The sequence below is a fragment of the Embiotoca jacksoni genome, unplaced genomic scaffold, assembly GCF_022577435.1.
Source record: "Embiotoca jacksoni isolate LCO1_2020_lvr unplaced genomic scaffold, fEmbJac1.0.p SCAF_5, whole genome shotgun sequence".
NCBI lineage: Eukaryota > Metazoa > Chordata > Actinopteri > Embiotocidae > Embiotoca > Embiotoca jacksoni.
The window spans coordinates 12998350-13021681 of NW_027185403.1; the positions used below are offsets into that span (position 1 = coordinate 12998350).

The 23332-nt window shown below is 43.7% G+C and overlaps 2 protein-coding genes across 3 annotated transcripts; both read right to left on the reverse strand.

Annotated features, from left to right (window-relative positions):
• Positions 1-8274: 8274 nt before the first annotated feature.
• On the reverse strand, positions 8275-10898 carry rhogd (ras homolog gene family, member Gd). 2 transcript variants are annotated; one of them, XM_069171199.1, is made up of 2 exons: positions 10852-10898; positions 8275-10078 (listed from the first exon to the last, which is right to left on the reverse strand). In XM_069171199.1, the coding sequence occupies exon 2, from the start codon at positions 10047-10049 to the stop codon at positions 9474-9476; it is 576 nt and encodes a 191-aa protein (XP_069027300.1). In that variant the 5' UTR covers positions 10050-10078; positions 10852-10898; the 3' UTR covers positions 8275-9473. The 2 variants fall into 2 exon arrangements, with proteins under 2 accessions (XP_069027300.1, XP_069027299.1); XM_069171198.1 differs by lacking the exon at positions 10852-10898 and adding an exon at positions 10384-10828.
• Positions 10899-12794: 1896 nt separating this feature from the next.
• On the reverse strand, positions 12795-22781 carry fhdc2 (FH2 domain containing 2). The gene is made up of 12 exons (XM_069171806.1): positions 22657-22781; positions 20981-21577; positions 20839-20900; positions 18506-18608; positions 18144-18229; positions 17842-17942; positions 17444-17514; positions 17069-17176; positions 16585-16655; positions 15987-16104; positions 15666-15830; positions 12795-15549 (listed from the first exon to the last, which is right to left on the reverse strand). The coding sequence occupies exons 2-12, from the start codon at positions 21452-21454 to the stop codon at positions 13603-13605; spliced, it is 3306 nt and encodes a 1101-aa protein (XP_069027907.1). The 5' UTR covers positions 21455-21577; positions 22657-22781; the 3' UTR covers positions 12795-13602.
• Between the last annotated feature and the right edge of the window lie 551 nt (positions 22782-23332).

A 23332-nucleotide genomic window follows, 5' to 3' on the forward strand; every position in this document is an offset into this window, starting at 1 on the left:
TTCAGTACAAATCTTGTTCATTTACCAATGTGCTTTGTGCCAAGTAGACAACGTTGTCTCCTGTCTTCAGCTGTGAAATTAAAACTGTGGAAAAAAATAACCCCGGAGAGTTTCGCAGACGTGCTGTGAGGGGAAACATGTGGGTGACCTTATGTCTACATGTACAGCTGTGTGCAGTGACGCATGAGCAAAAGGGCATGTTTGTGTCTGTGCGCGATTAAATGTTTCATGCATGATTCTTGCCTGTAATTATAGCGAGTATGGTGGCACTGTGCGTTCGCATGTTTTGAAGAAGCCTCTTGTTGCCGATATATTGCATGACTGTACATGTTTAAGTAGGCTGATTGAACACAGTGTGTGTGATTAGTTGTATATAGTCATACTGACCTTCATTACGGGGCCACACAGAGAAGGCAGGCAGGGGGTCAAACATACTCTACTGGGCGTTGGTGGGGGGGGAGGTAGACTTTATTAGCGCTTAGTGCAGAGCCCCAGGGGGAGCCAGCTTCAATTACTGCACACAGCTTGCCTCCCAAGCCATCAGCCTAAATGCACACCACTAAGCAGCCGAAACCACATCTGGAGGAGACATCTCTCTCTTACTGAGACAACCAGAAATCAAATAGACTTCAGCTGAGAGGAAGAAGATTCAGTCATGTGTGATTTCTTCCAAGGGTTGCAACCAGGGTAACCATACATTTTGTTTCTGGGGAAAAGTGGGATATGCACACCGAAATGTCAACATGAAAACTGTTGTCTCTCATCACTGTGTTTTCCTCTGTCTGTATCCTGTTCTCCGCTCTCTTCCTCCTCTCTCCTTGTCAGTTACGCTCTTCAGGATGTGAGTGTCAGCTTGCAGATTACCGTAGCCTGTGAACGGGCTAATTTCCCGTTTCCATGGTCACAGAAAAAGCTGTCATTCTCAGTACGTCAGATGTTATAAAAGCAAACCATCTATTGGAGCACTCAAACGTACACTATCCATGGCTTGATGTGTAAACATACACACAGAAAAACCCGACGCACACACCTTCAGCTCATCTCAGATCAAATGACGCTTATGTTAATAAAAATGAAATGTTAAAAGTATCTTTTTATAAGTTATTTTTTAATTGATTCCTGCTCCTGATGTGTGTATATGTTATTGTTATCTTCAAAGGCATGCATAAACATTTAAAGCACAAAAAAGAGACAACATTAGATCAGTGTTGAATGAATGTTGCCCATGTTTTTGTATTATCTATAGCCCATCTATAGTCCATAATCCCCAAAACTCTTAAAATATTAATCTGATTCTAATAAGGAGGATACAAATATCCACCCACCCATGTCTGAATCCTTTGGGCTTCTCAGTTTAAAAAAAAAATCAGGGCAAGAAACAAAAACATTGAGTAGAGCCGGCAGTGACTGCAAACATTTTTCCACGGCTCCAGCAGAGAAAGAAACAAAGAGATAAGGACAGAAGGACACAGAACAAAGGAGGGAGAAAATAACTTCTCCTTGCTTACTTTGTACCCCTGGGAAAGTAGTATTTCTTATCTGATTTAGTTCTCACTGGCTACCTAACTGCAGCTTAATGACAGTCACAGTTGAGGCACTAACAGCTTGAGTCTCCGCACGTAGAGACTAATGACATTACTCCTTGAGGGGAAACAGCTTTTGAAATCAGCAGATCATATTTCCTTTTGTCTTTTTGTTGAATTCAATGTTCCCTCACTGCACTGAGGGCAGACTGATGTTTATGTGTTGAGGGCCAAGTCCGGCAGTCTCTGTGCCAATAATGTGTTCTCTGTTCAGAAGCGGCTCACACAGGCTGACCTTTCAGTAATCCATAAACATCTCAGACACAAACACACACACACAGGCACACACAAGCACACGCTCACATGCACAAAGTTATCCCAATCCCCTTTTGCTCACATGGCACTAAAGACAATCGGATTAACGTTTGGACTGGAAGGACTTTTTCCTTTACAGCTTACAGCACCTGAGAGTCCTGTAACAGTGTCATCCTCAATAACAGCACAGTGACAAATAGATGAACCCATGTCCAGAGAGGAAGAAAAATATCTCCCTTCTCCTCCAGAAAGCATTTTCCACCTGATTAAGTCGGAATATCTACCTCAATGTGAGCAGAACGGTAAAAATCTGCTCCTCAAAGAGCTGCAGGAGAGCAGTAACCGAACAGCACAAGATGTTCTGTCTCGACACATACGGAGGCCACCGTCCCACCAAATCTCTCTCTCTCAATGGCCGAAATACATGATGTTGTAATGAAGCAGAAGCAGGACTTCGGACAGGAGCGGTGTCTGTTTGCAGCATTTGGTTCCGGTTCAGTACCAAGCAGTCTCTTTCCCAAGTGACCTTTTGCTTGATTGCCTGAATTGACAAGTTTGTGAAAAGGTTTCGCTCTCTTGCTGACAGATCCTGGAGATATAGCTGACACTGATGCACACCAGAAAGCAGAACGAAGGCATCAAGAGGATGAGTGTGAAAATAGAGGAATGTGGTTTGTTTATACTTAACAGTGTTTGGTTTCACGCTGTCTCGTCATTTTAGTGTTATGACAACTCAGACAGCATAAAGCAAGTTATAGCAGGTAATTAGGAAGGGCAAAAGGCTCTCTGTGTGGTCTGTCCCATCAAATCCAAAGAACCACAAAGCTCAGACTCAGCACATTGATTGCGTTTGATCTAAACACAGCATGTCCCATAACAATCTTTCCTTTTTTTTTCTTCCTTTCTTCTCACTTCATCACTCGTGGTGTGAGCGTGACTCTAACTAGTGTCAGAGTTTACTTTCTCTGGCACCTCCTGCAATCTGGCCTCTCCCGCAGTGGTGATATAGACATCAGCGAATGACAGCGTGTGAACAGCCTCTCATGGATTTTGAGGGATTGCACATCAACAATGGGCAGCCACGCAACACAGGACGTCTAATCAGCCCAGTTTCACTCGGTTTGTTTTCTCAGAAGCACTCCGAAGAGCAGTTTGAGCAGCAAGAATGCCGAGGAGGGCATTTGAGGACTTTCTCTTCCCAGGCTGTTAGTGCTGTGATTCACAGGCAGCAGTTTCCAACCTCCGAGCTGCAAACCAACATAATTAATACTTGAGTAGACCTGGTTGTCTGTTCTTTTCTTCTCTCTGTTCACTCCTCTCTTTACACTCTCATAATAGTTCAGCGCCTACAGGCTTTCATTTGGGCTGGTTCCGCTCAATCTCCAGAGTTGTGAGGAACGTTGATGAAAAAATTTCAACTGCGTGTTTAATGAAATAGTTCAACATATTTGGAAAACATGCCTTTTCACTCTCTTGCTGACAGTTACATGAGAATATCAATAGCAATTTCATGTCTGTGTGCTAAACATGAAGCTATAGCCAGCAGCTAAGCATAAATGCTGAAAACACGGGGAAACAGCTTTGCCCGACTCTTCCCAAAGGTCACAAAATCCACCTGCTATTACCTCTTAAGTTCATTAATTAGCATTTTACATCCTGTTTGTTTAAACTGAACAAAAATGTAAGAGTAAATATGACAAGTCGTTGTTTAACAGTTGGACTAATGCTGTGTTGAAATGGAACTCGTGAGCTTGTGGTTACAACATAGGAAGATGTGCTCACCATAAGCTACGGCGATTAAGTGGTTAAAGTCATGAGAACACCAATATAAAGCAACGGTTACATGGATGGTGTCTAGAAGCCAGTGGCAAAAAAATAAACAATCTAGCAGGCGGGTAACTTTTACAAGAAATGCAACGACAAAATTACAGAGGGAGATGAGGCCATTGGAACATCAACATTTTCCTCGAATGCATTTTTAAGGTATGAAGCAAAAGTCTACATGTCTAAAATCATATTAGCTTAACATTCAACAAAAATTTGACTTCTGTAGCTTCCGCCATTTCTGTAAACGTCAGCAAACATGTCACAACTAAAGATTTTGACTTCCAACGTCGTGAATACCACAAGAGGGGGGGGTCGTACATATGGAACTACTAAGGACTTCTTAAGGACTACTCTCCTGACACGGTAAACGCAACCCCATCTGAAGACCACTTAGCATATTTCTTGGCTGGACACAGTGACTCACTGTACTTATTTCCTTGCTGTTGCCAAGAAGTCAATAAAAAGTCTGAGCTATACAATGTTAGTCAGAATCAGATGTGTAGATTGTATTACCTCTGGACAGAGCCAAGTTGGCTATTTCCCTCTATTGTTCATGTGCACCTAAGCTAACCAACTGCTGGCTGTAGTCTTAACAGACAGACATGAAAGTGGTATCAATCTTCTCTTTGCAGGAACGGTAATAAGTGCATTTCCAAAATATTCTATTGTAAACCGCAACTGATTAGTCCATGTGACCTCAGCAGGTTAACAAGGTCCATGTCACATGGCTCCTTTATTTCTCCATCAATCTTTCCTCCTACAGCCTACCCTCTGTTTTGATTTACATTCGAAACAGCTTGACCCCATTCTCAATCATTATTTATGCCCATTTGCTGCTATTCCGAGACTGTCACAGCATCACACTCTTTCTCCTCTGCTCCGAGTCCTGTTTTGTTGCAAACACAGCCATCGGCCTTTGCTCCCCTCCGTTTTCCTTCGCAATCTCATTTTCCCTCTCCTTCTGCTGGAACAGTTTGATTTGAATGCAGAAGTGCAGCTTTCTCAGTCTCACTCTAGCTGCAGGCTGTCTGCTAGATCAAGGCCTTTTGCTTTTTCATCTTTAGACAGTGAGAAGAAGAGGAATCTCCCGAGTTCCTTGACTGAATAGCAGTGCCCGGCCTTTTTGGCTTTACCCAGAACATCATCAAACGGACAGCGAGAGGGAGGAAAGGAACAAGGGAGATTGAAGAGCAGTAGACACAGCTGAGATCAAGGCCCCGACGGAGGCCATCACTCCCACTCACTCCATGCTGATGATTCACAGAAAGGGTATCTGTTGGTCGGCTTACCCTCAGCTGCACATTTCTATCAAACAGGCAGAGACGGTACACAGAGAGAATCTCACCTCCTGCTCCTGCATTCAAATGTGAGGTTTGCTGTGTGACTACGCACTGCAGCATGGAAAAAAAAAAAAAAAAAAAACATCTCCACTTACATAATTTACAGCAGACTGTAAACTGGACTCTCACTCTGTTTGTAGTCATCAAAACAGACGCATGCAAATATGGAGTACTGGGCCCTCTCTGTTCATCTTGGCTGGGGGTATAATGACCAGTGCAGGCAACATGTGCAGAAAGTTAAAACCCTTAGAAAGCTAAAAAAAAAAAAAACTCCTAGACTGCACTGGGGCAACAGACTCATGGTCTATTTTTTTCTGCAGTGTTAATGCTGTTGTTGCACTTTACTATGTGCCCCGTAATGTTTCCAAACCTCCATTACTGTTCCACAAAATATACACACAATAGATAGAATATATTAGTAGTAAATGTTGGACCAACAGTAATGTTTGTGAACGTTAGCTATATTTTAGTAGATCCCTGAGGAGGCCATATGAGAAATGTACTTGTGGTTTACAAATGTGTAAACTACAATAGTTTCTAATAGTCTTCATAAAATGTGGTCTTCAAATGTCAAATACCAGCCATAGTGTCCTGACTAAATGCCATGTTTTCTGTTCTATTGGCTAGTCTGTGGATTTAGTCTTTTTGCTCAGAGCATCCCAAATTACACTTGTTTTATTGTGCAATGTATTATAAATATGCAGTTTGGGTTTGCAAAAAAATAAACTGGAGGATTTTCTTCTTTGTTTTATGAGTTTGGGGTCCAAAATAGTCAGCCTTGCTTTTTACAAAATGAAATATGAGATTCAATTCCTTCCTTAAGAATATTTGAATACAGTATGTTAATTATACCCAAGTTTGGTGGTTCAACTTAGAAAGTTTTGGCCAGGAACCAGGTAACTGTTCATAAGCCTCCACCTTTACAGCTTTGGTTTTAAGGTCCTGTTGCTATGACAACAGTTTCAGAAATTGTCAGAGCCAGCTTTAAAGAATTCACTTGTCCAGTGAAATTATCATGTCATCTCACTCCTTCACATACAAAAAAAAAGGCCCATGTTTTACATTTTAATTTGCAGCTTTTTTCTGACTTAAATATGTACAGAAGGCCTAAACACACAAACTATTTGCAGTCTACTCACCTAAAAATGGATCACCTTACCCGACCCACGTCTCCTTAATCCGCCTGCCTTAGTTAAGTGTATTGCAGAAGGAAAACGGCTCATCCTTTCTCATCTTATTTATTCATTACAACACTCAGTTATGACTTTAAGCTATGTTTTCAAATTCATATTTGCTCATATTTGAGTTCACTGAAACAATCCACCCCGCACGGACGCAGGCAGAAACACAACTCGTACAAGCTGTAAACATACATTCAGCATTGTCTTCGCTGCAGAGCATTTAGAGAGGGAAGAACGTTGCTGCGGTGATGTTGTACTGAGCCTTCGGTGGAGTTCAACACATCTTTCATTTGTCAAGAGTCACCACCCATAGAGGTCAAAGGAATTTTTCAGAGTAAGCAGCACGCTGAGTTTTTTGAGCCCCAGAAACTGATTGAACTTGTTGGCGTCTGCTAAGCTGAACGATGGCCCTGAAAAACAGAAGGGTATAGACCATTAACTCCAAATGTACAGAAGAGAGAGGGACGGCTTTGAAGAACAGTACCCATTCTGGATAATACCGATCTGAGCTAGAGGGCTGTGTCCATCTAGTGTTCGGACATGGTAATTGAAACAGCATCAACATGAGAGAGCATGAACTATATTAACAGGGTGTATGCGACAGGAACAGAGTGTGGTTTCCTGAGCTGAAAGTATGTATTGCTGCGAGTACATGTGTGACTCAGTTCTGCACCTCAGTATGACTATATTCTTACATTATTTCCTTACAGATGTGCAGCAATGTGCCGATTATGTGCGACACCGAGACCTTTTGTCAAGTCAAAACAGAAAAGAAACAAATCAAAAGGGAAATAACAAATAATGGATGTAAAAAAAAAAAAAGAAAATCTTTCTGGTTTTAACCATTTTATTTGGCATAATTTAAAATCATCTCACTGTTAGTTCATTTATACAAATATGCTTTTGTTATTTATAAAACAATTACAAACAGATTTCTACAAATCAAGTTCCCAGTGTAAAAGCGTAGTACCACGCACACGGTAGCATACAGCTCCAGGACACAGACACAGAGAGCCTACAGGTGTGTGTTCCACTTGAACAGCATTATCTGAGTGAAATCGGGACATGGCAAAAAAAAAAAAAAAAAATGAAATGAAATGAAATGAAAAAAAAAACAAGCTCACCACAGATGACAGTTTTACACATTGTGCACTTACATTCAACCTTCCACACACCGATCTGAGACATTTTCACACATCTTTTGGTAGATCTCAAACCGCTCCACTGTTGTCACACGTCTCGCTCGTACTGTGCTTTAGTTATTCTAGACTTTACACAGGCCACGATCGAGGTTGACTTATGTACCCCGCTCGAGAGCGTAAATGAAAATAACTGTTGTAGAAAGGGCTGCTATTATTGCTGGCAGCTGTAGGCACAAATGAGCAACCAGTCATTACAAAAAGTATTCCTTAAAATGTATAAAAACCTTCAAATGTGATGAGGCACGTTCCTGCAACGCAGCTCTCGCTAACCGCATGTGCACGTTGTGCTTGTGCTTTGCCCTCGTTGCACCATGCAATGCAGGGATGTAAACCACAGTCGGTTAAGAGCTGTGGGCCGCGAGTGCTTCGCTTTACGAACGCACGCAGACTCGCCGCGCAAGATGTCAGTCTAGCACCTGTGTCTAACAAAAACAAAGAAATGGTGCAGGAAGAGTGTATTTACTGGCAGGAACTGAGGCAGAAAGCTTCTGAAAGATCACAAAAATAAAAACTTTTGTTTTGTGAGTTGGTTGGACCTGTGCTTTAAATGTCTTGTGGCACTTGCAGCACTATAATGAGAACCTTTGGGTTTGACAAAGGAGCTCTGCGTTGGTCTTTGGTTTAGATAAGGCACCTGACCAAATGAAAGGCTCCGTCCATATTGAAGATAAATTGCTGTTCCAAGTTAACAAGGCAGCTGTGACACCGCTTACTCCAAGATGAAATGATATTCACCTAACCAAGACAGTATAAGATAAGAAGTATATAGCCTAGCGTAAGCCAGTTAAAACATATTCTGGTATTACATGCTATACTGAATCAATTATGCAGTGGTCATTGTCTGCTGACCTTAAATGTAAGACAATAATGTAATTAACAAGGGAGGCATTATGGAGTTGTGGTTTATCAAATCTGAGTATTAACTACAGCACATGTACATCTTACTGATCAAATAAACATAAGCTATTACAAAAAAATATATTCCAACTTTGGCCATAACCGCACTTGTAGGTTAAAAACATTAGGAAAAAAAAAAAAAAAAAAGTCATTTACAGAGTAAATTCACCATGATTAGACAAAATAGTCTCTTTGACCCCAACCTGTCAAAAAGGAATTCTTAGGCATGTTTTTAATGGCACTCGGTGTGAGCCTCAAGAGTTAAGACACGGACAGAGGAGAGCTGTGCTACAATCTGACTTCCTGGCTGAGTCGGCTCCAGAAATCCTGTATCACTGGGGGTCCATTTGGCAAATGCCTGATGACACCTGCTCCTCTATTGCTGAAGAGGGGAAATGGTAGGCTACTTTTAATAGGTCAGTCTTATCTTCGAAGGCCTATTGGCTCTTCCATGCGGGGAAGTGAGAGAGCAGTGTAGGAGGCTGGAAGGGAAGCCTGCCAGACAGCTCTAACATGCCAGCCTGAGCACAAGGGGAATTGCAACTAGAGAATTTAACCTTTAATCTGTGCATTTGGTTAAGAGGTACTGGCATTTGTCCAGGAGTCATCACACCTCGTGTGGACCTAAGCTGCTTGAAATTAAAACGTGTTCACCTTCTACTCGGCTGTTCATTACATCTATATAGGCAAGTCGAAGCATCTCGATGGTAACGTTGCTTGACACTCATGAGATGCAACCTAGGTGAGAATATGAGGTAGTCATTCGTTCTCCACCTGAACAAAGGCAGATCTCTTCTCTCCAGTCAAACAGGGTAGCTTGGTTGGTTGGTTTGGATGTTATTATGGCTTGTGGCAACCATGATCAGCATTTTATAAGGCAAAGCAGAGAAGCTATAAATCTAGAACAGACGTAAAATTGAAAATGTGTAAATATCAAAAGTTAAAATGTAAGAAAAATAGAGGAGATAAGGTCTGTTGCCCTCATTCAGGCATAGTCACTTTGGTGATGATGGCAAAACAGTGAGATCCTCCAGGAGATGAATAAGGAAGAGAGGAGTAACAGAGCAGCTGAAAACTGCCAGCGGTGGTACGAGGACAGTCAGACGGCAACCTTTGTTCCCCAAGCCTTCCTTTGCATCTGTGGCTCTCCATCATCCCTCTCCACAGTCCAAATCTGGGAACAATTTATTACAACAGCACACACTTCTTGGGACTCTTTTTCATAACTGGATACAACACCGCCCTCACGGCTTCAGCGAAAACCTCCCTGACGCCGTCCTGCAGCAGCGCAGAACACTCCATGTATTTAACAGCCCCGATCTGCTTGGCCAGGGCGTTGCCCTGCTGCTGGGTGGTTGGAGCCAGGCCCTGCTCCTTTAGCTTCTTCACCGTTTCCGCGTCACCCCTCAGGTCTCTCTTGGTGCCCACCAGCAGGATGGGCACGTTGGGGCAGTGGTGGGACACCTCGGGGTGCCACTTGTGCCTGACGTTGGCGTGGGATGAGGGGCTGCCGATGGAAAAACATATGATGAAGACGTTGGTCTGGGGGTAGGAGAGGGTGCGCAGGCGGTCGTACTCCTCCTGGCCCGCCGTGTCCCACAAGTTGAGGCTGACGGTGCGGCCGTCCACGCTCATCTGAGCGCTGTAGTTGTCGAACACCGTGGGGATGTACTCTTCGGGGAAGGCGTTGGTGGTGTAGGAGATGAGTAGGCAGGTTTTGCCGACTGCCCCGTCACCCACCACCACACACTTAATGGTCTGCATCCTGCCAACGACCACTGGGGCTGCAGCACCTGACAACAAGACGACGACAGACAAACAAACAAACAAACAAACAAAAAAAGAAAACAAACAAAACAAAACAAACAAACAAACAAAAAACACCTGGGTAACTACCGATTCCAAACATTTCCTGTAATGTAAAAGCATTTCCTCGCCGGTGATGTAAGAAACACGGTGATTAAAGTGTAAATGACCGGTGGCCCCGCCGGCCCGGGACACCACGACCGCAGCTTTAAACCGCAACACAGCTTTTCACCCATTTTAGCCGACGAGCTAACCGCCGCCGACATTTAGCTCGTCATTAACCGTGACATACCAGGTGTGCTACGCGTCCCGCCGCTCGCTGGAAAAAGTCGTCCTTTGAACGAGGGACAACGCCCGAATCAAAAGCGAGACGCCGCCGCAGCTCGTTTTTTTGTGTTTTGTTTTTCTTTTGGGGGGGGGGGGTCGCGTTAATGTTTCTCGTTGTTCCCCGATGACACAAGGCGTTCCCCGCCGCTGACTAGCATCGAGCTAAGGAACTAGCGGACTTGGGTAGCTAATGAGCTAGCTCGTTAGCAAACAAGCTGAAAATGTATTTTTGCAAAACACTTGTTTAAAAAAAAAAAAGAAGAAGAAGAAAAAAAAAAAAAAAAAAAAAAAGTGCGTTTTCTGGTCGGATAACAACCAAGTTACTCGCGGGAAAAAAAAACAAAAAAAAAACAACAACTCTCCCAAGTCCGACACCTGCCTGAGACGTGATAACTCGCTCGAGCAGTGAACTTCTCAGGATCGTGTGACTTACCGCCACTTGGCTCTCGAGCTCCTTCTGCCTGGTATCGTCAATCACAGCCGCATCCGGGGAGCCGCTGATGACGTCACACTCGACGTTACGGAAAAGCAATGCAACCTGGGAGTTGTAGTTTCGTTTTGTTTTTGTTTTTTGGTTGTTGTTTTTTTTTTTTTTTTTTTTTTTTTTTTTTACAGTCGTCACAGTGCGGCGCGCGCGACGGTAGATGGCGTTGTTGGTCTTTTCTGTTTTTCTCAGACTTTCCGTGATGAGCTGTGTTGAAAACCATCGACAGCCTGTGATTATAAACGATCTAACGTCAAGCACGAACAACTTAAAGCGAATAGCGTTTTTATTAGAACCTCAATTTCCAAGGGATTTTATTATTATTATTATTATTTATTTTTACTGCACTACTAAAGGCCTCGCTATTTGACAGCTACAATAACTTGATGCTTTCCAGATCGATATTTTATGAAATATGCAATGTAACAGATTAGACTACCCAACAATATTTTGAGTTCAACCACATTTAACTGCTGCTTACGTATACATGTCAATTAATCAGTGCTAATATTTTAATATTGCATCATGAATGGGACCATTTTGCATTATTTTGATTCAATTTCCTCCACCAAAATCTGAAGTAGCCTATAGCTGGAAAATCTACTGACAAAATAAAGTAGTCGCACAGAAGGATATTGTTTTGTGTTATTTTGGAAGTATTGATACATTAATGTAAACAGTGTTTTGATGTTGGTCGCAGCAAAGCTGTTAACATTAATTGTGTGACAATAGGGAACTTCTTGGAACACTGTTGGTTAGTTGTAACAATGCTTCATATTTCCTGAGATATTCACATGTTTTCAATTGATCATTTAAATGTGTAATTCACAACTGTTCAACAAATATTCAGTAAAAAGTATAATACATGATATTGAAATCAGTACTTTAATATTAGTGTAAAATGTCAGATTTATTAATGGAGTTTGGCATGATATTTCCCCTGCAACCGACAGCATTTATTTCAAATTTCATTTTTCCATGAATTTTAGCCCCTGAACATGTAACCTGTCAGTCAGAAGTGGTCGATGGTGAGAAACCCTTTGATATGAAATATAAATGATTGACTTCCAATGTAACACTTTATATCCAATCACTCAATTCAAATCCAGTAGGCTGGTCCTGCATTTAAAGTTGACAAACTCTCTACTTTGACTTGCTCCATCCTGCCATTAAATATCTGTGTGTTATAGTGTGTGCATAGTACATACTGCCACACAAAAAGGCCATAAACACTCCTGCCCCCCGTCTCTTGGGCCGCATCCTGTCTTTAGTCTTAAAACTCATATATCACTTATTCATCTTCAAACAAGTAATTATTCTCACTCGCTCAGTGGTTTCAGATCAATGGAGAATACACGAAGCAAGCTTAAAGAGGGTTTGCTTTAGACTACTCCGTCCAGCACCCCTGGAGACCTGTTGATGATGTCACCTCTATGCACTGAGGCAGGTTAAAAGGCCAGCGCTGACCAACAACCGGACACTCAACAACACAAAGAGGCACCAGTTTAATGCGTTTCCCAAGAGGTTCTGGCGTCACTGCAGCCTATAAAAGGGAGAATTCCCACTGGGACCCTACACCCACAGTCACCCTCTACCCCAACCCTTGCACCCCACTATTCTGCCAGGAGATTCCCTGGGACGTCTGTAGCATTTCCATGACAACAGCCACTGATGGGATAGGGGGTGACTGTGTCAAGAGATGCAGAAAGACGGAGTTCAGACGACAAGGAGGGAAAAATGAGGGTGACTGGTGTGGAAAAATGGAGAACCTGAAAGTGAAAGCTCTCCAAGCGAGCGCTCGCCTGAATGCAGACCTGAAGGAACTCATATCGGTAACTTTTAACCTGACCGATGAGCAAGTTTCTCAGAGACTGATGACACCACTATTCACGTCACGGTCTTTATTCATCTTCTCTTATTTACAAATCCACACAATACAGTGAATAACAACCAATGCTATTCAATAAAGTTATAGAATCTTTTGATATAAAATAAAAAATGACAAAAATTACAGTAACCATCTCCTCACAGCCTCTTTGTCAGTTTGTAAAGTGCATCAGAATGATGAAGCCTCTTAACAAGAGGATGAACAGATCAATATTGTACCAAGTTCAGTTGGGACTGTGAAACTGCCAAGTTTGAGGACACAATAATCACTTCGCAGAGGGGTCACAGTATTCACTGTATTTGGACAAGTTCCTAAACTGAAATTAGAAAAGGAAAAACTGCTATTCTAGAGAGACTGAAACAGTTTTCCAAATTACAATTCTTTCAAAGCAATGAGTAGGCACAGAGTAGTGTTCAAATTGGTAGCATTTTACTAACGTGAATTAAGTGTTAAGCTGCTCTACATATGAATAGTTACTGGAGGATGCGTCTTCTTTTGCTGTCCTACTGCCTGCAAAGGACACACATGGGTGTAAAAAGAGGTAGATTGTAGAGGATACACTATTCTGCTAATGGGTCAAACACAGGAGATAAAGTATTCCTGATGGTCCCAGTGCAGCTTCCTCTTACACATGTAGAACCTAAACACTCAGACCTACATATACATTTTATAAAGTTTGATTTGAGATGAAGTACAGTTGAGCTGAAGATGCTTCATGCTCTTCACATATACCCATACGGTATTACACTGAAATCAATAAAGACATGAGAAGTTTCAGAAAACTACTCAGTTCAGGCACTTATTGACTTCAATCACTTCCACAGAGGCTGAGCTGCAGCAGCTCGAGGCATTTTGGGTCCAGGTATCCGTGAAGCTGTTGGGATTTTAGAGCTAGCAGTCGAGGTGCTTGTGCTTGTTGTCTTGGCAGTTTTGTTTCGGGCAGCTGATATGACAGCCGTGCGGATGGTCTTGGCTGCGGCAGAGGATGGGCTGCGGGCGGTGCTGGGCTGGGAGGGAACCCGAGTCTCGGAGTTCGGGGCGAATCGTTTGGACACACGGAGAGGAGCTCCTCTGATGAAGGCGGGCTGGGTGCTGCCAGAGACCTTCTCTGGTACGGATCTGTCTGAAGTCCTGCGGGTCAGCATGGGCTTTCCTGGAGCCTGTGCCTGACTGCCAGCTCCCTCCCGTGTGCTGTTACTCCGTTTAACCTCTGCCTGCACAACAGTTGGCCGAGTTACAGGAGACAAGCGCATTGATGTGCTGCGAGGAGTAGACAGCCGGGTAGGGGTGGGTGGGTTTGTTTGGGTTGGGGCTCCATTTGAAGGCTCAGTTTTAGAGCGCACCCTGGGAATGCCTGTGTTATTGGAAGGACCTGCACGTGACCCAAGTCCCCTCTTGGCCCCTATCCCACTGCGCACAGGGATCTTCATGGCTCGAGTCTCCTCCTTTAATGTTGGAGACCCCGGAGTGGTCCTCTCTTGAAGGTCGACCCCCCTCTCTTTCCTCCACTTGGAGCAGAGGCTCGGTGCGGGCCGTGGGAGTGGGGAGGTTGGGGGTGACAAGGCATCATAGGATCGGAGGCCCTTCACCAGAGTGTGGCACTCCAGTGTTTCACCCACATGGGAGTAGGACCTCCCGATCTCCCTCTCAGCACTTGGCAGGTCAGACACCTCCTCTGGCTGTGGCTGGCTGAACTCTGGTAGACTGGAGGGCATCCAGTTCTCCCCCACAGGTGCGGACACCAACTCCGTGTCTGTCTGTTCTCGTGAATCTGCATCAGGCAAAGGCATCGCAGCACTCGTTTTAATACAAGGCACATCTCTCATCTGTAATTGCGACTGGACGTCATCTGAAACATTTACAGACGATCGTGATTTGGTGTCAGATCTCGGGTACTTCAACAGCCCAGCCTTCGTGTCTCTATGAGAAAGTACCCCACTTGTATGAACAGACTGCTGTACGGCCTCATTGACACAAGAGCCATCGAATTTACTCTGAAGAGGAGAATTACTGTCTGTGACTGGTAAGCCAAACCTATGTCCATAAGAAGAAGCCTGGCTTTTAACACACTGAGCCGGTGTGCTTGTATTCATAGCAGCAGAGTTTGTACTGGAACTGTTCATCAAAGCCATGTGTACATGAGTAAAATCTGCTTCTTTTTCAAGTCCTGTTGCCTTCGGTCGGCCTTGCAGCATGTAGGAAATGCTCCCAGGCCTGTGTTGCTTCACCGTGAAGCCACTTCCATGTCGAGGGGGACTAAATGTTGCAATGTGTGAGCTTTGAACTGCTTCCATGCTCAGGTTTGCTGCTGGGCTGTGTTGAGCTCTGCTCCCTCTGCCCAGAACAGGTTCTTGGTCAGTGGGCGAACATGTGCCATCAGTCTCTGGGGAGCTGCAAAGTGCAGCAGTGGTTTCATGGTCAGAGGAGCTGTTTGAGTGATAACTGGTTGACGTTGGGCTGCTCCCCAGCTCGGGGAAGGTTTTGAGCACGGATGTGTTGTGGAGATGCATGTCACCGTGGAGGTGGTGGGTGTATCTGCGGAATTCAGAGCTTCTCAGACTACGACGACTCCAGGTGCAGCTCAAATTCTTCTCCAGAAGTTTCTCTAGTTCATCTTGGTTTTCCTGGCTTTGAGGCTCTCTGGCCAGGCTCAGGCTAAGGTCCAGCCCCGTGCACACAGCCAGAGAGCGGCGTTTTTCTCCAATCTCACGTTGACGTTCCAGACGCTTCTGCTCCTTCAGTTCCCGGTCAGAATTTTCCTATAAAAAAAGATAAGAGATAGGGTAACTGGTCGCTTTTAGCAATCTTTAGTGCAGAGTTCAATTTATGTGTCTAATTTCTGTAACGATACAATTTTTGGTCGTCAGTGTTGTACCTGGACAGCTTTTTGGAAACGGTGGCAAAACATATTGAAGACCTTGCAAGCCTCCTCTAGTTTAAAAGTGCTGTCATCTTCACAGAAGAACTCCACCAGAGCCTGACTCGACATCCTCATACCCTCAACCTCATCATCTGCCTCCTTCAGACGCTCCTCAGCCACCTGCACACAGATGGAAAAAAAATATCTTTTAAAACTATTTCTCTGCATCTATTCTTGAACATGTTTATTACCTTTCATTAGAACATGCTATGTTGTGAATTTGAGATTAAATTGTAGGTTGAAGACTGAGTACATTTAAAACAATATGTTGTATACCTCCAGAAAAAGCTGTGTATGCTGCTGAATCTCCGCCTCAGTCTGTATATTTGCCTTCAGGTTCACCACTCTACTTTTTAACTTGGATAAGTCATCCAGCACAGACTCCTCACACAACCTGCAGAGGAGGAAAGGACATATAAAATCACTTTTATAATAAGAACTTTACAGAACCAGTTGTGTAATCTGAATAATTCACATAATCAAAAATAGCGAATAAATGAATGCACATGATCCAGAGTGTCAGGGAATTGTTTTTGTAAGTTGGGTTCCTGGAAGGTTTCAGTGATGTGGGTGCAGTTTGGGAATTCTCATGAGGTTAGCACTTTGCTTTGATAGAGAATCAAAGAAAATAACTTTCCACTCACTAACTGCTGCAAAACTCTGCTCAAATACTGGCTTGGAGTATCAATATTGTCATAACCCACTTTCATTTAGACTATTGCTGACTGCTGGGTGCGTTGGTCTGATACAGAAATGCAACAGATTTATGTTTGTTTTAGTAGACTGTTGATATTATTAAGCAGGGTTTGTGTATTCCTCCAAGACTCAATCAATGAAGGACCTGATAGGATCCGAATTTTGGGAAGAGACTGACCTGGAGGCGGAGCCAATGTGGCCTAGTTGGCTGGGAAATGACAGTAAACTCTGGTCCTTTTTCACAGCTTCCTGTGGAGACAAACACAAATGATTATCCAGCTATTGTTTCCCAAGAAGCATCACATCGTTTGCTAATGGTGACAAAATCATACGCTCTGTGGAGCCGTCTGGTTCGAGGGTCTTCTTCGGCCACTGTTCTTTTCTTTGTGGTCTGAAACTATGTTATTCTTGCAAAAATTGTGCTGATAGTAATTTCCCCAAATGTTTTTAGTCAGCAATATGAGCCCCTTTTGACTTTGGAGGTCCAGCTTTTCCAAAAATACTTTCACATATAACACACAAACTTTTTCATAAAGAGCATTGTTCTGATTTAAAAAAAAAAAAAAAAAAAAAAAAAGGAACTGGCCTTATCAGACCTTACTTCTCTTAATGAGGTTTGTCTATGTAAAAAAAACCAACATATAATTTCTTTCTCATCTTACCATAGCAACGAAATGCAGCAAATTCATGGCCGGCTTGTTGGCTTTGGTGTCAGCCAGCTTGAGTAGGGATGAAATACGAAAACCAGCAGCGTTCCCCGCATATCCTCCCTGAGAAGCCACGCCCAAGGTCAGAATAACATGTACATATATACACACACACACACACACACACACACACACACCCACACACACACACACACACACACACCATGTGACAACTTCAAACAAACAGTGATTCAAAACCCAGGTGCACATCCAGTGAACACACACCCAGACCACTAGAGCGACCGGTGCATTGTACACGGATAAAAAGAACCGATTCTTCTTTCTCAGGCTGAAGAAAAGAGGAAAATAAATAAATAAAGAAGCACTCACAGCATTCATATAGTTCCCAGCTTTCAGCACCAAGCGGAGGATGGAGTGTAATTCTGGACAGCTCAGCAGTTCTGGGAGAGTAAAAGACAGAGATTCAGTATTGTGCCTCAAGGTTGAAATAATGAGTATGAATGTGTATGCAGCTAACATCAAGGCCATGAAATGAATCAGCAACTTTGTTCTGAAGAAGTGATACTCAAACTAAAAAACCTCTTAAACAAAAAATATGACTGATAGCAGCTAAATCAGTAAGTTATTTGAATGCTAAATACTTTATCTCATTGGCATTCTGACTCTAAACATCCCCACATTAGATTGAATACAAGCATTTAAAGAGGTGCATCACAGTTCACAATCTTTATAGCAGTGGAATACACAACTCCCCGCTGTTACTTTACCTCTGGCCGCCTCCCTCAGGCATCTGGCTGCCACACACAGAGAGGTCACAGCAGGGTCAAACTCTTGTTGCAGGATCATGGCATCCAGACGCAGCCGAAAACTAGTGAAGGAGGAAAGAGGGGGACATAATGATCAATGGACATGTTTGAGTGATGACGGAGACAATAAAAGACACTCCAGATCAGTCATCAGTTAAACAAACAGGCCATCTCAAAGTGAGGTATGGAAGAGAGGAGTTTTAAAGCTAAACACAAAAAAAATCTGTTGGGATATTTGGTCATTGGTAATTTTGGCTATGTACCTGGGGACTTCCACCAACAGCAGCATGAAAAGATCGGGCTCCCCAAGCCAGCTACGCTCCCCACTAAACCTCCTCAGGCGAGACTCCTGAGAGAGAAGAGATTTGGAGTGAAATCTGAAAAGCAGCTTTTTACAATAAAATAAAAAAGTCAGGAATACTAAAACCAACATGGTGTTAGGAGTCAATTCCAATATCTTTCAGCGTAGTCCTTCTCTGGAAACAGACCACATCAGATGACATGGTGTAATGGCAAACTTTTGATCATTCTAACCAGAGCCAGATGACGAGTAAGAGAAGCAAGAGGGGGAGGAGAGGAAGGAGCTTGTCACTGTTGTGTTTGTTTGCCAGAAAAGGCCCTTTACCTCCTCATTGTCAGGCAGCAATTTGCAGAGCTCTGCGAGCTTCTCTGCTCCGTAACGGTCTCCTGCACCCTGCCTGATATCCTCCACTATCTCCTTTGCAGGCCTGCGGAAAAACAACAACAAACACATGTTGAGTATGACATCATTTCATAAGCAATGGTTGTTTCAGCCTTAGAAAGAGTAGGACACCCTCAGACAACCCATGTTGTGCCCATTAACATCCCGTGTTTTCACTCAATTATGAGGCAAATCCTGTTCTTATCCGTCTCGGGGAGGGAGAGGGGATCAACGCCACACTGGCGATATAAAGTGGCAAATCCACCGAGCACATAAAAGACAGACATGCACAGAAGACGTCTTGGAGGGGGGCTTCTCAAACAAATTCTCCTCATTCACCGCTTAGCATTTACATTCATATCTTATCATTTGACACCAACGGTTAAAAGGTCACCTATGAGGACATTTTAAAGTAGCCTGAGAATATAAACTATTCTGAAGAACTCCCTTTCAAAACGGAAACACTTTTTGTTAATTGCTTCAACAAAATCTATTGAAAACAGCATGCAGACTGAAACAGCCTATGAATAACACAACATGAAATGATATTGAAGAGACTACTCAGACACAAATAATGCAAATCTGGATTTTGTTTAAACTACACCCACATTTGAATAAAAGCTGTGTCTCCCTCCAGAACAGAGGGCCAATAATCTCCCAACCAGACAAATGTTTGTGTACAGAGGAGACTCTTTTCACATAAAGGCTTCCCTTACAAGTCTTGACAAATCTAGTTTAGAAAAGAAACGCTCAGCTCAGAGGCTCATTGAGGCATGACAATATCCCAACTCAGCACTTTTCTCCAACCTCAGTAGTTCTACAAACAAATGCTGTGTGATTTTCAACATAAGACATTTAACTCGAATGTTTCGGTATGTAAATGTGGTTAAATGATTATAAAACAGGCCTATTCATTACAAAAAAATGCAGCTGTGTTTGAGCCACCCAAAAGAGGCTTTTCGGGATGCATGAATATGACAAGCCACCGGTGGGGTCTCTCTCTGCAGGGGGTAGCTTTAAGATTAGACACTCTTTAAGGGCATCAGCAGGTGTCAACTCTGACTCCTCAGGCCATACCAGGCCATACCAGGCCACTCACCACCCTCCTCCTCCAAGACCCTGCCCAGCTGCTCAGGGTGCACCCTCCCCTGCAGTACACCCTCTCCCCTCCCAGACACCAGCCGTCCCCTCTGCTGTTGAGAGTTCACACTTCTGACAGGGACACCCGTCCACCTCTGACATATGGCTGCACTCTTCAAGTGAAGTACTGTTCCCCTGGGCACAGTTGGGACACATTTGAGTTTCCTGCTCATAAAACTACTTTCAGTTTTGACTGATAATGTAAATGCAGACAAAAAGGGCTGACGCTCCTAAAGTGTGCCAGATCGTTAGGAATACGGCTGCAACTTTTGATTATTTTCTCCCAATTACTTTTTAAATTAATCATTTGGACTATGAAATGTAAACAAATTGTGAAATCATGCTCAGAAGTCAATGTAATGTCTTTGTCCCATCAACAGCCCAAAACCAAAAGACAATCAATTTACATTGATTTAAAAAAATAAACTATCAAATCTTCACCTTTGATGAGCTGTAAACTGTGAATGTTTGGCGTAATCACAAATGAAACAAATCATTAATAATCAGAACAGTTTACATTGAACTTTCTGTTCTTTAACTCACTGATTAATCATTTCACTGGTCTTTAACCTCCCTAAATTCACTCACACTGCTCCGCTCCTCCGCTCCTTTCACTGGTTACCAGTAGCTGCCCGCATCTGTTTTAAAACATTGGTACTTGCGTACCGTGCTGCGAACAGATCGGGTCCAGTGTACATCCAGGACATGGTCCAACCTTACACCCCAGCCCGTTCACTCCGCTCTGCATCCAGCAATCGGCTTGTTGCTCCCTCGCTGCGAGCTAAACACTCTACAAAATCACGACTGTTTGCTGTCCTGGCTCCTAAATGGTGGAATGAGCTCCCCAACGACATCAGGACAGCGGAAACTCTGTACATCTTCCACCGCAAACTAAAAACACACCTCTTTCGACTTTACCTTGAATAGGTAGCACTTTAGTAGCGCTTAAAATGGCACTTACTTACAGCACTTTGTAGTTTGGCTTTGTTGAAGAAAATTTTACTTTCTTGATTCTTGTTGTTCTGAATTTGTACCCTCATGGTTGAAATGCACTTATTGTAAGTCGCTTTGGATAAAAGCATCAGCTAAATGAAATGTAATGTAATTTCAACTAAATGAGGTAATAAAAGTCTTACATTTTGAATTGGCGTAGAAATATTCCTATGTTCATACTGCGTTTGGAGTCGAATAGGGAGATCTGCAAAGAAGCAAAGAACACATGTAAGGGCAAGAAAAGAGAAAGAAAAGCTTCTCTGCCATGACCTGTAATGAGCTGACCTCTTCCGAGCTATCCTGGGGGGATTTGGAGGGCAGCAGCGCAGACCGCCGTCTCAGGGTGCTGCTCCTGTCCCGTGGCTTATTGTCCTTCTGACTGAACAGTTCATCCAGAGAATGGAGGTCTATGGGGAACTCGTCCTCGCCCGGGGCCGCCCCGCTCCACACACTCTTCCTCCCCTCTACCTTCTCTTTGGGGATACGTTCCCAGTTCAGCTTCCTCAGCCGGCTGCGGCAAGCGCTGTCTGCCCGGGAGAAAGGCGAAGAGGAAGAGGAGAAGGATGCAGGTGGAGGTGGTGGGGGAGGAGGAGGGGGCGGTGGTGGAGGTGCCATGGATTGCGGTGGAGGGGCGGCCAGCACCAGACGTGACTCCATGGCTGTCACTTCCACAGCGTCAGGGGGAGCGGCGGGACGGGCAGGCTGTGTTCCATGAAAGGCACGAGATTCCTTGATGGCCACAGTCAGGTTGATGTGCATAGAGGCTGCCTGGTCATCGGAGGGAGAAGCGACAGCGGGGGAACTGGCTCTGCTCCGTCAGCCAGTGATGTCTTCTCCAGATTCCAGTGAGCTCTAATTCAAAGGTCAATGGATAATTCCAGTCTAGGAAACAAAACAACAACAAAATTCTCATTTCAGACATGATTGAGCACAGACAGAGACAGGATATTTGGAGCAGCAATCTGTCAGCTTCAACTGAGGCTGATGACCTCAGTGGGCTGCTCTGACACCTGGCCCCACTTCTCCTTTCATTAGCATGACTTCAGCACATTGACTGATCTAACAAGCAGTTGGAGCTAAACATCTAACCTCTCGTTCAACTTTCAGTGGAAGTTCAAGGCGTTTTTGGGAAGGTACTAGTTGGACAAGATGAGCTCGCTCCTTCTTTGGGCTGTTTGAACAGCTTGTCCCATCCTGTTCAGTTTCACCTCACTGCATGCAGGCACACCTCCACCATGCCTTTTCCCTTCTAATTACAAAATATGGAGACACCACAGGGGAGGGAAGACGCACATCTAACTGCAAAGCCGAGAAATAAAGGGTCTGCAGCTTCACAGATCACGACTTTAAATATTCCTATGAGAGGTTAACATCTGAAAGCGGGTTGGACACACTTGCACCAGCAAGTATGAAGCAGGTTTAGTAATTCGTTTGGAAATGACTCAGAGGTTTGTGTCGTCTGGTTCAAGGAAAGCTCTTTAATCACAACACGGCTTCGCAATGGGCCAAAACACACCCTCTCGCCCTGTCTCGCCTTCTCTACATGAATCATGACATTAAGGGGAGCTTTGCAGGGATGCGCTTGATTGCCAACCTGTTCCACGGAGTGCCGCATGAGCGCGCTGCAAAAACCGCAGCCGGTGATCTTGGCCTCCATCATTTAATGATATCTGTATCTTAACAAGCGAAAGTATAATTTCACAAATCTGGTTGCTTAAGAGTTTTTGCAGTGAGGGGAAATTTACAGGAAAACCGAGTCATTAACAAATAAAACGCAGAATAACTTCAAATGAGATTTTTTTAAGTTTATGTTGACATTTGGTTTTAAAAGTTAAACAGGTTCTCATTGTTCATCCCTGTAAATTTGAGCTAAAACTATAGTTAAAAAAAAAAAAAAAGATACCTTAATTTAAGGTTGACAAAACATTGTTTTCGTGTCTGATTCAAGTTATTTTACTTACCTGCCGCTGCGGCCACACGCCTCCAGTGAGGTAAACACCAACAAGAGCGACAGGTTTATTCTCACAGAAAACTTCCATAAATGTACGTCGCCGCTTTGTGTTTGCTTCCCTTCTTTATCCCGGTGACTGCTGCCGCTCCACTCGCTGCAATCTCTCGTCTTCCTCAACTTGCAGGGAAACTTCCACACAGATCAACGCGAGCGCGCAGGCGCGCGCCCCCACGCTGATATGCCTTTATTGTATCCTCCCAGTTTTCCCATGGGCGGATTTAGGGTTTTCAGGTGGGAGGACACTCGATGTTTTCGCTCAACTTTAATCCACTTCAAGATTTTAAAGATGTTATGATGGGGCTGAAGTCTTGGAATATTTACCGTGTTGAAAAAGATTCAATCAAACTGTTAAAATCCTCAATAAAATCAAAAGCCCAAAACTTGAAACTCCTACATCTAGTGGTTTTCCAACAATGTTTGCAAAGTCCAGATAAGATTGTACATGAAAGCCTGTATACTGTCAGGAGCTGTGCAGACAACTAAGTCTCTATTTCAGGCTAATCATCATAGTGGGCAGGACTCTGATCTGTGATTGGTGAAGAAGGCCTTGATCATGCTTAGAGGAGTATGCTATTGAGAACCTGAGAGAGGCAGCAGATGGCTATCAGACATGGGAAATGATGTCT